General features: G+C 48.5%; 1 protein-coding gene across 1 annotated transcript in view; it reads left to right on the top strand.

Annotated features, from left to right (window-relative positions):
* The window catches only part of LOC129842283 (Fc receptor-like protein 5), a 107514-nt gene that overhangs the window by 77462 nt on the left and 11800 nt on the right, over window positions 1-18252 (top strand). The window contains exon 6 of the mRNA XM_055910767.1: window positions 17817-18092. Coding sequence (XP_055766742.1) covers window positions 17817-18092 — 276 coding nt within the window. The remainder of the gene's footprint in view (window positions 1-17816; window positions 18093-18252) is intronic.

Raw genomic sequence — 18252 nt, 5'->3', positions numbered from 1 at the left:
ACCCACTGGGCCTGTCCTGTAGACACCATGTAACAGACACAACCCACTGGACCTGTCCTGTAGACACCATGTAACAGACACAACCCACTGGGCCTGTCCTGTAGACACCATGTAACAGACACAATGTAACAGACACAACCCACTGGACCTGTCCTGTAGACACAATGTAACAGACACAAACCACTGGGCCTGTCCTGTAGACACCATGTAACAGACACCATGAAACAGACACCATGTAACAGACACCATGTAACAGACACCATGTAACAGACAAAACCCATTGGGCCTGTCCTGTAGACACCATGTAACAGACACCATGTAACAGACACAACCCACTGGACCTGTCCTCCAGACACCATGTAACAGACACAACCCACTGGACCTGTCCTGTAGACACCATGTAACAGACACAACCCACTGGACCTGTCCTGTAGACACCATGTAACAGATACCATGAAACAGACACCATGTAACAGACACCATGTAACATACACCATGTAACAGACACAACCCACTGGGCCTGTCCTGTAGACACTATGTAACAGACACCATGAAACAGACACCATGTAACAGACACCATGTAACAGACACCATGTAACAGACAAAACCCATTGGGCCTGTCCTGTAGACACCATGTAACAGACACCATGTAACAGACACAACCCACTGGACCTGTCCTGTAGACACCATGTAACAGACACCATGTAACAGACACCATGTAACAGACACCATGTAACCGATACAACCCACTGGGCCTGTCCTGTAGACACCATGTAACAGACACCATGTAACAGACACCATGTAACAGACACAACCCACTGGGCCTGTCCTGTAGACACCATGTAACAGACACCATGTAACAGACTCAACCCACTGGGCCTGTCCTGTAGACACCATGTAACAGACACCATGTAACAGACACCATGTAACAGACACAACCCACTGGGCCTGTCCTGTAGACACCATGTAACAGACACAACCCACTGGACCTGTCCTACAGACACCATGTAACAGACACAACCCACTGGACCTGTCCTGTAGACACCATGTAACAGACACCATGTAACAGACACCTTGTAACAGACTCAACCCACTGGGGCTGTCCTGTAGACACCATGTAACAGACACAACCCACTGGGCCTGTCCTGTAGACACCATGTAACAGACACAACCCACTGGGCCTGTCCTGTAGACACCATGTAACAGACACCATGTAACAGACACAACCCACTGGGCCTGTCCTGTAGACACCATGTAACAGACACCATGTAACAGACACAACCGACTGGGCCTGTCCTGTAGACACCATGTAACAGACACCATGTAACAGACACAACCAACTGGGCCTGTCCTGCAGACACAATGTAACAGACACAACCCATTGGGCCTGTCCTGTAGACACCATGTAACAGACACAACCCACTGGACCTGTCCTGTAGACACCATGTAACAGACACCATGTAACAGACACCATGTAACAGACACCATGTAACAGACACAACCCACTGGGCCTGTCCTGTAGACACCATGTAACAGACACAACCCACTGGACCTGTCCTGTAGACACCATGTAACAGACACAACCCACTGGGCCTGTCCTGTAGACACCATGTAACAGACACAATGTAACAGACACAACCCACTGGACCTGTCCTGTAGACACAATGTAACAGACACAAACCACTGGGCCTGTCCTGTAGACACCATGAAACAGACACCATGAAACAGACACCATGTAACAGACACCATGTAACAGACACCATGTAACAAACAAAACCCATTGGGCCTGTCCTGTAGACACCATGTAACAGACACCATGTAACAGACACAACCCACTGGACCTGTCCTCCAGACACCATGTAACAGACACAACCCACTGGACCTGTCCTGTAGACACCATGTAACAGACACAACCCACTGGACCTGTCCTGTAGACACCATGTAACAGATACCATGAAACAGACACCATGTAACAGACACCATGTAACATACACCATGTAACAGACACAACCCACTGGGCCTGTCCTGTAGACACCATGTAACAGACACCATGTAACAGACACCATGTAACAGACACCATGTAACAGACACCATGTAACAGACAAAACCCATTGGGCCTGTCCTGTAGACACCATGTAACAGACACCATGTAACAGACACAACCCACTGGACCTGTCCTGTAGACACCATGTAACAGACACCATGTAACGGACACCATGTAACAGACACCATGTAACAGATACAACCCACTGGGCCTGTCCTGTAGACACCATGTAACAGACACCATGTAACAGACACCATGTAACAGACACAACCCACTGGGCCTGTCCTGTAGACACCATGTAACAGACACCATGTAACAGACACCTTGTAACAGACACAACCCACTGGGCCTGTCCTGTAGACACCATGTAACAGACACCATGTAACAGACACAACCCACTGGGCCTGTCCTGTAGACACCATGTAACAGACACCATGTAACAGACACAACCCACTGGGCCTGTCCTGTAGACACCATGTAACAGACACCATGTAACAGACACCTTGTAACAGACACAACCTACTGGGCCTGTCCTGTAGACACCATGTAACAGACACCATGTACCAGACACAACCCACTGGGCCTGTCCTGTAGACACCATGTAACAGACACCATGTAACAGAACCAACCCACTGGGCCTGTCCTCCAGACACAATGTAACAGACACCATGAAACAGACTCAACCCACTGGACCTGTCCTGTAGACACCATGTAACAGACACCATGTAACAGACTCAACCCACTGGACCTGTCCTCCAGACACCATGTAACAGACAAAACCCATTGGGCCTGTCCTGTAGACACCATGTAACAGACACCATGAAACAGACACAACCCACTAGACCTGTCCTGTAGACACCATGTAACAGACACCATGAAACAGACACAACCCACTAGACCTGTCCTGTAGACATCATGTAACAGACAACATGTAACAGACACCATGTAACAGACACAACCCACTGGGCCTGTCCTGTAGACACCATGTAACAGACACAACCCACTGGGCCTGTCCTGTAGACACCATGTAACAGACACAACCCACTGGGCATGTCCTGCAGACACCATGTAATAGACACAACCCACTGGACCTGTCCTGTAGACACCATGTAACAGACACAACCCACTGGGCCTGTCCTGTAGACACCATGTAACAGACACAACCCACTGGGCCTGTCCTCCAGACACTGTGTAACAGACACCATGTAACAGACTCAACCCACTGGGCCTGTCCTGTAGACACCATGTAACAGACACCATGTAACAGACACCATGTAACAGACACAACCCACTGGGCCTGTCCTGTAGACACCATGTAACTGACACAACCCACTGGACCTGTCCTACAGACACCATGTAACAGACACAACCCACTAGACCTGTCCTGTAGACACCATGTAACAGACACCATGTAACAGACACCTTGTAACAGACTCAACCCACTGGGGCTGTCCTGTAGACACCATGTAACAGACACAACCCACTGGGCCTGTCCTGTAGACACCATGTAACAGACACAACCCACTGGGCCTGTCCTGTAGACACCATGTAACAGACACCATGTAACAGACACAACCCACTGGGCCTGTCCTGTAGACACCATGTAACAGACAAAACCCATTGGGCCTGTCCTGTAGACACCATGTAACAGACACAACCCACTGGGCCTGTCCTGTAGACACCATGTAACAGACACAACCCACTGGGCCTGTCCTCCAGACACCATGTAACAGACACCATGTAACAAACACAACCCACTGGGCCTGTCCTGTAGACACCATGTAACAGACACAACCCACTGGGCCTGTCCTCCAGACACCATGTAACAGACACCATGTAACAGACACAACCCATTGGGCCTGTCCTCCAGACACCATGTAACAGACACAAACCACTGGGCCTGTCCTGTAGACACCATGAAACAGACACCATGAAACAGACACCATGTAACAGACACCATGTAACAGACACCATGTAACAGACACAACGCACTGGGCCTGTCCTGTAGACACCATGTAACAGACACCATGAAACAGACACCATGTAACATACACCATGTAACAGACACCATGTAACAGACACAACCCACTGGACCTGTCCTCCAGACACCATGTAACAGACACAACCCACTGGACCTGTCCTGTAGACACCATGTAACAGACACAACCCACTGGACCTTTCCTGTAGACACCATGTAACAGACACCATGAAACAGACACCATGTAACAGACACCATGTAACATACACCATGTAACAGACACAACCCACTGGGCCTGTCCTGTAGACAACATGTAACAGACACCATGAAACAGACACCATGTAACAGACACCATGTAACAGACACCATGTAACAGACACAACCCACTGGGCCTGTCCTGTAGACACCATGTAACAGACACCATGTAACAGACACCATGTAACAGACACCTTGTAACAGACACAACCCACTGGGCCTGTCCTGTAGACACCATGTAACAGACACAACCCACTGGGCCTGTCCTGTAGACACCATGTAACAGACACCATGTAACAGACACCTTGTAACAGACTCAACCCACTGGGCCTGTCCTGTAGACACCATGTAACAGACACCATGTAACAGACACCATGTAACAGACAAAACCCACTGGTCCTGTCGTGTAGACACCATGTAACATACACCATGTAACAGACACAACCCACTGGGCCTGTCCTGTAGACACCATGTAACAGACACCATGTAACAGACACCATGTAACAGACACCATGTAACAGACACCATGTAACAGACACCATGTAACAGACACAACCCACTGGACCTGTCCTGTAGACACCATGTAACAGACAAAACCCACTGGGCCTGTCCTGTAGACACCATGTAACAGACACCATGTAACAGACTCAACCCACTGGACCTGTCCTACAGACACCATGTAACAGACACAACCCACTGGACCTGTCCTGTAGACACCATGTAACAGACACCATGTAACAGACTCAACCCACTGGGCCTGTCCTGTAGACACCATGTAACAGACACCATGTAACAGACACCTTGTAACAGACACAACCCACTGGGAATGTCCTGTAGACACCATGTAACAGACACATCCCACTGGGCCTGTCCTGTAGACACCATGTAAGAGACAAAACCCACTGGTCCTGTCCTGTAGACACCATGTAACAGACACCATGTAACAGACACAACCCACTGGGCCTGTCCTGTAGACACCATGTAACAGACACCATGTAACAGACACCATGTAACAGACACCATGTAACAGACACAACCCACTGGACCTGTCCTGTAGACACCATGTAACAGACACAACCCACTGGGCCTGTCCTGTAGACACCATGTAACAGACACAACCCACTGGACCTGTCCTGTAGTATCCATGTAACAGACACAACCCACTTGGCCTGTCCTGTAGTATCCATGTAACAGACACAACCCACTGGGCCTGTCCTGTAGACACCATGTAACAGACACCATGAAACAGACACCATGTAACAGACACCATGTAACAGACACAACCCATTGGGCCTGTCCTGTAGACACCATTTAACAGACACAACCCACTGGGCCTGTCCTGTAGACACCATGTAACAGACACAATGTAACAGACACAACCCACTGGACCTGTCCTGTAGACACCATGTAACAGACACCATGTAACGGACACAACCCATTGGGCCTGTCCTCCAGACACCATGTAACAGACACCTTGTAACAGACACAACCCATTGGGCCTGTCCTGTAGACACCATGTAACAGACACAATCCACTGGACCTGTCCTCCAGACACCATGTAACAGACAAAACCCACTGGGCCTGTCCTGTAGACACCATGTAACAGACACCATGAAACAGACACCATGTAACAGAAACAACCCATTGGGCCTGTCCTGTAGACACCATGTAACAGACACCATGAAACAGACACCATGTAACAGACACCATGTAACAGACAAAACCCATTGGGCCTGTCCTGTAGACACCATGTAACAGACACCATGTAACAGACACAACCCACTGGACCTGTCCTCCAGACACCATGTAACAGACCCAACCCCCCACTGGGCCTGTCCTCCAGACACCATGTAACAGACACCATGAAACAGACTCAACCCACTGGACCTGTCCTGTAGACACCATGTAACAGACATAATGTAACAGACCCAACCCCCCACTGGGCCTGTCCTCCAGACACCATGTAACAGACACCATGTAACAGATACAACCCACTGGGCCTGTCCTGTAGACACCATGTAACAGACACAACCCACTGGTCCTGTCCTGTAGACACCATGTAACAGACACAACCCACTGGACCTGTCCTGTAGACACCATGTAACAGACACCATGTAACAGACACAACCCATTGGGCCTGTCCTGTAGACACCATGTAACAGACACAACCCACTGGGCCTGTCCTGTAGACACCATGTAACAGATACAACCCACTGGGCCTGTCCTGTAGACACCATGTAACAGACACCATGTAACAGACACAACCCACTGGGCCTGTCCTGTAGACACCATGTAACAGACACAACCCACTGGGCCTGTCCTGTTGACACCTTGTAACAGACACCATGTAACAGACACCATGTAACAGACACCATGTAACAGACTCAACCCACTGGACCTGTCCTGTAGACACCATGTAACAGACAAAACCCATTGGGCCTGTCCTGTAGACACCATGTAACAGACACCATGAAACAGACACCATGTAACAGACACCATGTAACAGACACCATGTAACAGACACAACCCACTGGGCCTGTCCTGTAGACACCATGTAACAGACACCATGTAACAGACACAACCCACTGGGCCTGTCCTGCAGACACAATGTAACAGACACAACCCATTGGGCCTGTCCTGTAGACACCATGTAACAGACACAACCCACTGGACCTGTCCTGTAGACACCATGTAACAGACACCATGTAACAGACACCATGTAACAGACACCATGTAACAGACACAACCCACTGGGCCTGTCCTGTAGACACCATGTAACAGACACCATGTAACAGACACCTTGTAACAGACACAACCGACTGGGCCTGTCCTGTAGACACCAAGTAACAGACACAACCCACTGGACCTGTCCTGTAGACACCATGTAACAGACACAACCCACTGGGCCTGACCTGTAGACACCATGTAACAGACACAATGTAACAGACACAACCCACTGGACCTGTCCTGTAGACACCATGTAACAGACACAACCCATTGGGCCTGTCCTCCAGACACCATGTAACAGACACAAACCACTGGGCCTGTCCTGTAGACACCATGTAACAGACACCATGAAACAGACACCATGTAACAGACACCATGTAACAGACACCATGTAACAGACACAACCCACTGGACCTGTCCTCCAGACACCATGTAACAGACACAACCCACTGGACCTGTCCTGTAGACACCATGTAACAGACACAACCCACTGGACCTGTCCTGTAGACACCATGTAACAGACACCATGAAACAGACACCATGTAACAGACACCATGTAACATACACCATGTAACAGACACAACCCACTGGGCCTGTCCTGTAGAAACCATGTAACAGACACCATGAAACAGACACCATGTAACAGACACCATGTAACAGACACCATGTAACAGACACCATGTAACAGACACCATGTAACAGACACAACCCATTGGGCCTGTCCTGTAGACACCATTTAACAGACACAACCCACTGGGCCTGTCCTGTAGACACCATGTAACAGACACAATGTAACAGACACAACCCACTGGACCTGTCCTGTAGACACCATGTAACAGACACCATGTAACGGACACAACCCATTGGGCCTGTCCTGTAGACACCATGTAACAGACACAATCCACTGGACCTGTCCTCCAGACACCATGTAACAGACAAAACCCACTGGGCCTGTCCTGTAGACACCATGTAACAGACACCATGAAACATACACCATGTAACAGACACAACCCATTGGGCCTGTCCTGTAGACACCATGTAACAGACACCATGAAACAGACACCATGTAACAGACACCATGTAACAGACAAAACCCATTGGGCCTGTCCTGTAGACACCATGTAACAGACACCATGTAACAGACACAACCCACTGGACCTGTCCTCCAGACACCATGTAACAGACCCAACCCCCCACTGGGCCTGTCCTCCAGACACCATGTAACAGACACCATGAAACAGACTCAACCCACTGGACCTGTCCTGTAGACACCATGTAACAGACACCATGTAACAGACACCATGTAACAGACACCATGTAACAGATACAACCCACTGGGCCTGTCCTGTAGACACCATGTAACAGACACAACCCACTGGTCCTGTCCTGTAGACACCATGTAACAGACACAACCCACTGGACCTGTCCTGTAGACACCATGTAACAGACACCATGTAACAGACACAACCCACTGGGCCTGTCCTGTAGACACCATGTAACAGACACAACCCACTGGGCCTGTCCTGTAGACACCATGTAACAGACACAACCCACTGGGCCTGTCCTGTAGACACCATGTAACAGACACCATGTAACAGACACAACCCACTGGGCCTGTCCTGTAGACACCATGTAACAGACACAACCCACTGGGCCTGTCCTGTTGACACCTTGTAACAGACACCATGTAACAGACACCATGTAACAGACACCATGTAACAGACTCAACCCACTGGACCTGTCCTGTAGACACCATGTAACAGACAAAACCCATTGGGCCTGTCCTGTAGACACCATGTAACAGACACCATGAAACAGACACCATGTAACAGACACCATGTAACAGACACCATGTAACAGACACAACCCACTGGGCCTGTCCTGTAGACACCATGTAACAGACACCATGTAACAGACACAACCCACTGGGCCTGTCCTGTAGACACCATGTAACAGACACCATGTAACAGACACAACCCACTGGGCCTGTCCTGTTGACACCTTGTAACAGACACCATGTAACAGACACCATGTAACAGACACCATGTAACAGACTCAACCCACTGGACCTGTCCTGTAGACACCATGTAACAGACAAAACCCATTGGGCCTGTCCTGTAGACACCATGTAACAGACACCATGTAACAGACACCATGTAACAGACACCATGTAACAGACACCATGTAACAGACACAACCCACTGGGCCTGTCCTGTAGACACCATGTAACAGACACCATGTAACAGACACAACCCACTGGGCCTGTCCTGTAGACACCATGTAACAGACACCATGTAACAGACACAACCCACTGGGCCTGTCCTGCAGACACAATGTAACAGACACAACCCATTGGGCCTGTCCTGTAGACACCATGTAACAGACACAACCCACTGGACCTGTCCTGTAGACACCATGTAACAGACACCATGTAACAGACACCATGTAACAGACACCATGTAACAGACACAACCCACTGGGCCTGTCCTGTAGACACCATGTAACAGACACCATGTAACAGACACCTTGTAACAGACACAACCCACTGGGCCTGTCCTGTAGACACCAAGTAACAGACACAACCCACTGGACCTGTCCTGTAGACACCATGTAACAGACACAACCCACTGGGCCTGTCCTGTAGACACCATGTAACAGACACAATGTAACAGACACAACCCACTGGACCTGTCCTGTAGACACCATGTAACAGACACAACCCATTGGGCCTGTCCTCCAGACACCATGTAACAGACACAAACCACTGGGCCTGTCCTGTAGACACCATGTAACAGACACCATGAAACAGACACCATGTAACAGACACCATGTAACAGACACCATGTAACAGACACAACCCACTGGACCTGTCCTCCAGACACCATGTAACAGACACAACCCACTGGACCTGTCCTGTAGACACCATGTAACAGACACAACCCACTGGACCTGTCCTGTAGACACCATGTAACAGACACCATGAAACAGACACCATGTAACAGACACCATGTAACATACACCATGTAACAGACACAACCCACTGGGCCTGTCCTGTAGAAACCATGTAACAGACACCATGAAACAGACACCATGTAACAGACACCATGTAACAGACACCATGTAACAGACAAAACCCATTGGGCCTGTCCTGTAGACACCATGTAACAGACACCATGTAACAGACACAACCCACTGGACCTGTCCTGTAGACACCATGTAACAGACACCATGTAACAGACACCATGTAACAGACACCATGTAACAGATACAACCCACTGGGCCTGTCCTGTAGACACCATGTAACAGACACCATGTACCAGACACCTTGTAACAGACACAACCCACTGGGCCTGTCCTGTAGACACCATGTAACAGACACCATGTAACAGACACAACCCACTGGGCCTGTCCTGTAGACACCATGTAACAGACACCATGTAACAGACCCAACCCACTGGGCCTGTCCTCCAGACACAATGTAACAGACACCATGTAACAGACTCAACCCACTGGGCCTGTCCTGTAGACACCATGTAACAGACACCATGTAACAGACTCAACCCACTGGACCTGTCCTCCAGACACCATGTAACAGACAAAACCCATTGGGCCTGTCCTGTAGACACCATGTAACAGACACCATGAAACAGACACCATGTAACAGACACCATGTAACAGACACCATGTAACAGACACAACCCACTGGGCCTGTCCTGTAGACACCATGTAACAGACACCATGTAACAGACGCCATGTAACAGACACAACCCACTTGGCCTGTCCTGTAGACACCATGTAACAGACACCATGAAACAGACACAACCCACTAGACCTGTCCTGTAGACACCATGTAACAGACACCATGTAACAGACACCATGTAACAGACATCATGTAACAGACACAACCCACTGGGCCTGTCCTGTAGACACCATGTAACAGACACAACCCACTGGGCCTGTCCTGTAGACACCATGTAACAGACACAACCCACTGGGCCTGTCCTGCAGACACCATGTAATAGACACAACCCACTGGACCTGTACTGTAGACACCATGTAACAGACACAACCCACTGGGCCTGTCCTGTAGACACCATGTAACAGACACAACCCACTGGTCCTGTCCTCCAGACACCATGTAACAGACACCATGTAACAGACTCAACCCACTGGGCCTGTCCTGTAGACACCATGTAACAGACACCATGTAACAGACACCATGTAACAGACACAACCCACTGGGCCTGTCCTGTAGACACCATGTAACAGACACAACCCACTGGACCTGTCCTACAGACACCATGTAACAGACACAACCCACTGGACCTGTCCTGTAGACACCATGTAACAGACACCATGTAACAGACACCTTGTAACAGACTCAACCCACTGGGCCTGTCCTGTAGACACCATGTAACAGACACAACCCACTGGGCCTGTCCTGTAGACACCATGTAACAGACACAACCCACTGGGCCTGTCCTGTAGACACCATGTAACAGACACCATGTAACAGACACAACCCACTGGGCCTGTCCTGTAGACACCATGTAACAGACACCATATAACAGACACCTTGTAACAGACACAACCCACTGGGCCTGTCCTGTAGACACCATGTAACAGACACCATGTAACAGACACAACCCACTGGGCCTGTCCTGTAGACACCATGTAACAGACACCATGTAACAGACCCAATCCACTGGGCCTGTCCTCCAGACACAATGTAACAGACACAATGAAACAGACTCAACCCACTGGACCTGTCCTGTAGACACCATGTAACAGACACCATGTAACAGACTCAACCCACTGGACCTGTCCTCCAGACACCATGTAACAGACAAAACCCATTGGGCCTGTCCTGTAGACACCATGTAACAGACACCATGTAACAGACACCATGTAACAGACACCATGTAACAGACACAACCCACTGGGCCTGTCCTGTAGACACCATGTAACAGACACCATGTAACAGACACCATGTAACAGACACAACCCACTTGGCCTGTCCTGTAGACACCATGTAACAGACACCATGAAACAGACACAACCCACTAGACCTGTCCTGTAGACACCATGTAACAGACACCATGTAACAGACACCATGTAACAGACACCATGTAACAGACACAACCCACTGGGCCTGTCCTGTAGACACCATGTAACAGACACAACCCAATGGGCCTGTCCTGTAGACACCATGTAACAGACACAACCCACTGGGCCTGTCCTGCAAACACCATGTAATAGACACAACCCACTGGACCTGTCCTGTAGACACCATGTAACAGACACAACCCACTGGGCCTGTCCTGTAGACACCACGTAACAGACACAACCCACTGGGCCTGTCCTCCAGACACCATGTAACAGACACCATGTAACAGACTCAACCCACTGGGCCTGTCCTGTAGACACCATGTAACAGACACCATGTAAAAGACACCATGTAACAGACACAACCCACTGGGCCTGTCCTGTAGACACCATGTAACAGACACAACCCACTGGACCTGTCCTACAGACACCATGTAACAGACACAACCCACTGGACCTGTCCTGTAGACACCATGTAACAGACACCATGTAACAGACACCTTGTAACAGACTCAACCCACTGGGCCTGTCCTGTAGACACCATTTAACAGACACAACCCACTGGGCCTGTCCTGTAGACACCATGTAACAGACACAACCCACTGGGCCTGTCCTGTAGACACCATGTACAGACACAACCCACTGGGCCTGTCCTGTAGACACCATGTAACAGACACCATGTAACAGACACAACCCACTGGGCCTGTCCTGTAGACACCATGTAACAGACAAAACCCATTGGGCCTGTCCTGTAGACACCATGTAACAGACACAACCCACTGGGCCTGTCCTGTAGACACCATGTAACCGACACAACCCACTGGGCCTGTCCTCCAGACACCATGTAACAGACACCATGTAACAGACACAACCCACTGGGCCTGTCCTGTAGACACCATGTAACAGACACAACCCACTGGGCCTGTCCTGTAGACACCATGTAACAGACACCATGTAACAGACACAACCCACTGGTCCTGTCCTCCAGACACCATGTAACAGACACCATGTAACAGACACCATGTAACAGACACCATGTAACAGACACCATGTAACAGACACCATGTAACAGATACAACCAACTGGGCCTGTCCTGTAGACACCATGTAACAGACACCATGTAACAGACACCATGTAACAGACACCATGTAACAGACACAACCCACTGGGCCTGTCCTGTAGACACCATGTAACAGACACCATGTAACAGACACCTTGTAACAGACACAACCCACTGGGCCTGTCCTGTAGACACCATGTAACAGACACCATGTAACAGACACAACCCACTGGGCCTGTCCTGTAGACACCATGTAACAGACACAACCCACTGGGCCTGTCCTGTAGACACCATGTAACAGACACAACCCACTGGGCCTGTCCTGTAGACACCATGTAACAGACACAACCCACTGGGCCTGTCCTCCAGACACCATGTAACAGACACCATGTAACAGACTCAACCCACTGGGCCTGTCCTGTAGACACCATGTAACAGACACCATGTAACAGACACCATGTAACAGACACCATGTAACAGACACCATGTAACAGACACCATGTAACAGACACAACCCACTGGACCTGTCCTACAGACACCATGTAACAGACACAACCCACTGGACCTGTCCTGTAGACACCATGTAACAGACACCATGTAACAGACACCTTGTAACAGACTCAACCCACTGGGCCTGTCCTGTAGACACCATGTAACAGACACAACCCACTGGGCCTGTCCTGTAGACACCATGTAACAGACACAACCCACTGGGCCTGTCCTGTAGACACCATGTACAGACACAACCCACTGGGCCTGTCCTGTAGACACCATGTAACAGACACCATGTAACAGACACAACCCACTGGGCCTGTCCTGTAGACACCATGTAACAGACAAAACCCATTGGGCCTGTCCTGTAGACACCATGTAACAGACACAACCCACTGGGCCTGTCCTGTAGACACCATGTAACAGACACAACCCACTGGGCCTGTCCTCCAGACACCATGTTACAGACACCATGTAACAGACACAACCCACTGGGCCTGTCCTGTAGACACCATGTAACAGACACAACCCACTGGGCCTGTCCTGTAGACACCATGTAACAGACACCATGTAACAGACACAACCCACTGGGCCTGTCCTCCAGACACCATGTAACAGACACCATGTAACAGACACCATGTAACAGACACAACCCACTGGGCCTGTCCTGTAGACACCATGTAACATAAATGAGTGAAGGATGCTTTGTTGTGAAATAGGAAGCCGATTCAAGATATAATTTGGATTTGAGATGCTTCTTGTGAGTCTGGAAGGAGAGTTTACAGTCTAACCAGACACCTAGGTATTTGTAGTTGTCCACATATTCTAAGTCAGAACTGTCCAGAGTAGTGATGTTAGTCGGGCGGGTGGTTGTGGGCAGTGATCGGTTGAAGAGCATGCATTTTGTTCTACTAGCATTTAAGAGCAGTTGGAGGCCACGGAAAGAGTGTTGTATGGCATTGAAGCTCGTTTGGAGGTTAGATAGCACAGTGTCCAAAGAAGGGCCAGATGTATACAGAATGGTGTCGTCTGTGTAGAGGTGGATCAGAGAATCACCCGCAGCAAGAGCAACATAATCGATGTATACAGAGAAGAGAGTCAGCCAGAGAATTGAACCCTGTGGCACCCCCATAGAGACCGCCAGAGGTCCGGACAACAGGCCCTCCGATTTGACACACTGAACTCTATCTGAGAAGTAGTTGGTGAACCAGGCGAGGCAGTCATTTGAGAAACCAAGGCTATTGAGTCTGCCGATAAGAATGCGGTGATTGACAGAGAGGGTCCAGATTGTCTAGCCCAGCTGATTTGTACGGATCCAGGTTTTGCAGCTCTTTCAGGACATCAGCTATCTGGTTTTGGGTGAAGGAGTGGAGGGGGCTTGGGAAAGTTGCTGCGGGGGGTGCAGAGCTGTTGGCCGGGGTTGGGGTAGCCAGGTGGATATTCTCTTGTTTGTCTGGAAGAGCGTTACCTAAATTAACCAGCCAGTTAGCTTGGGTGCTTGACTGCCTTGTGGCAAGAAAAATATTTTCCATTATGAATCAGAAAGCTAGGCCCAACCCTGTTCCTTAGCGTATTTTGGCGGTTGAATAATCCTTGTGAGAATCAAGGACAGTGGATATTAGATAACGTATTAAAATGGGCAGTATACATGGTCAAGAGCACAAATTATGTTTAAAATAGTCAAACTTTGTATCACACCGCATTCAAACAATCGCTAATGGGTTTAGATTTGGGGTTCTGTGTTGATACAATATGTAAGGTAGTGTATTTGTAATTGGCGTAAAAATACGAAGACTCTCACATGCCAAACATCGCCACATTAGTAAACTATGTGGTAGAACAGGGTCACTAGGAATTACATGTTAAAGTAAAACCGGCGAAACAAGAGAACATATTTGGAGTTTAGAGAACCTGTCAGCGATTGGGTGCAGAGATGTAGCGGAGTCAGGTGACCCTAACCCTAACCCTAACCCTAACCTGTCAGCGATTGGGTGCAGAGATGTAGCAGAGTCAGGTGACCCTAACCCTAACCCTAACCCTAACCCTAACCCTAACCTGTCAGCGATTGGGTGCAGAGATGTAGCGGAGTCAGGTGACCCTAACCCTAACCCTAACCCTAACCCTAACCCAAACCCTAACCCTAACCTAAGAAATCAGGCACAGGACACAGGTTTGAGCAACACAACTGAGTTTACTCACAAAAAAGCAAGCAATATTCCAATAAGGAAAATACAGACAGAATAACAAAACACACGAACCACTAAGACCCCAACAATCACGGACAGAACAGAAAGGTATGCCAGAGGGTTAAATAAGGAACATGATATGGGAATTGAAACCAGGTGTGTGTAATACAGACGAAACAAAATGAAAACTGAAACATGGATCGGTGGTGACTAGAAAGCTGGTGACGTCGACCGCCGAACACCACCCGAACAAGGAGAAGGGCTTCGGCGGAAGTCGTGACAGAACCATGCGACCGTAGTAGTTTCAAACTCGTGAGTCTTTTATTTAGTTTCATTCTAAAATAGATTTATTGAATTGAGGAAAGGGAGGAAGAGATAAGATAATTAAAGTGGCCTCCCTGTGAAAAGTATAAGTTTTGTTTGTTTTGACTATAATTGAAATGTTAAAAAATCACCTGGTAACATTAACAGAAAGACAGAGGTAGAATATGGTTGAGATTGTAGAGAGCTTTCTGAGTTTAATAATAATATGCATATATTAGCATCTGGGACAGAGTAGGAGGCAGTTCACTATGGGCACGCAATTATTCCAAAAGTGAAAATGCTGCCCCCTATATCAAAGAAGTTAAGGGAAGAGATGTACAGTAGACTAGTGAAGGTAACAAAAGTAAATTGGAAAGTAAGAATTTTGAATTGTTTGGATTGATTAAGAATTGGCTGATGTATTTTCTACATTACAGGTTAATTACAGATTGGCAGTCAGAATCCTTGGCAGTCAGAATCCTTGGCAGTCAGAATCCTTGGGAGTAAGAATCCTTGACAGTCAGAATCCTTGGCAGTCAGAATCCTTGACAGTCAGAATCCTTGACAGTCAGAATCCTTGACAGTCAGAATCCTTGGGAGTCAGAATCCTTGGGAGTCAGAATCCTTGGCAGTCAGAATCCTTGGAAGTCAGAATCCTTGGAAGTCAGAATCCTTGACAGTCAGAATCCTTGGGAGTCAGAATCCTTGACAGTCAGAATCCTTGGCAGTCAGAATCCTTGGCAGTCAGAATCCTTGACAGTCAGAATCCTTGACAGTCAGAATCCTTGACAGTCAGAATCCTTGACAGTCAGAATCCTTGACAGTCAGAATCCTTGGGAGTAAGAATCCTTGACAGTCAGAATCCTTGACAGTCAGAATCCTTGGGAGTCAGAATCCTTGACAGTCAGAATCCTTGACAGTCAGAATCCTTGACAGTCAGAATCCTTGGGAGTCAGAATCCTTGGCAGTCAGAATCCTTGGCAGTCAGAATCCTTGGGAGTCAGAATCCTTGGCAGTCAGAATCCTTGGCAGTCAGAATCCTTGGCAGTCAGAATCCTTGGCAGTCAGAATCCTTGGCAGTCAGAATCCTTGGCAGTCAGAATCCTTGGCAGTCAGAATCCTTGGGAGTGAGAATCCTTCGCAGTAAGAGTACATAATACTGGGGATTCTGGCGCCCCTATGGGGGGGGGGTACTGTTACACTTGCTCCCGCTCTTCTTCCCCCTGGCGCTCGAGGGCGCCAGGACCCCCAGCATTAAGCACTCAAGCCACCATCAGTACGCACACCTGCCTTCCCCCCGTCACGCAGCGATCATTGGCCTCACGTGAACTCCATTACTTGAGTCATTACATTCCCTATATCTGTCTGTTCCCAAGCTCTGTTCCCTGTTTCGGGATTAATTGTCTCATGTCCGTGTTACCCGTGTTCTGACGCTGTTCCTGTCTTGTTTCCTTGTCTGTTCCCAAATAAATGTCTGACTCCCCGTACCTGCTTCTCCTGTCTGGCGTCGGTCCTCACAGAATTTTATTTTGTGGAGGGTAGTATCTTGTATATCCTTGTAAAAACAAAACGTTTATCTAACTCTAAATCTATTATTTTGCAAAAAAAAAGCTGAAAGATTCAGGAGCTCATCTTCATCACATTCTCTCTCTCTCTCTCTCTAAGATATCTCTCTTCCAGCCTCTCTGAGTTTCAGTCCTGACAGATCTCAATTCTTTGAATTTGAGCCTGTCTCTCTGAGCTGTGAGGTTCAGGGGAACTCTACTGGATGGAGAGTGGTGAGGAACACAACGAGAGGAATCCTTTCAGAGTGTAATACTGACTGGGGAAACCAACATGGGTCTTCATGCATCGTGTCACTAATACCGTCACACAGTGGAGTGTACTGGTGTGAGTCTGGGTCTGGAGAACAGAGCAATACTGTCAACATCACAGTACATGGTATGTCCACAAACACCATCTACTAACATTATAGTGTTTAGTGGTTCATCTGGTTTCAGATAGCTGATGTTATGTTTATATATGATTTTATATATTATATACAGCTGGAGCTGTGATCCTGGAGAGACCTGTTTATATATAATGTTTATATATTATATAC

The sequence above is a fragment of the Salvelinus fontinalis genome, unplaced genomic scaffold (assembly GCF_029448725.1).
Source record: "Salvelinus fontinalis isolate EN_2023a unplaced genomic scaffold, ASM2944872v1 scaffold_0029, whole genome shotgun sequence".
Classification (NCBI taxonomy): domain Eukaryota; kingdom Metazoa; phylum Chordata; class Actinopteri; order Salmoniformes; family Salmonidae; genus Salvelinus; species Salvelinus fontinalis.
The sequence above is the reverse complement of the archived record's forward strand: the minus strand, read 5'-3'. Positions and strand labels throughout refer to the sequence as shown.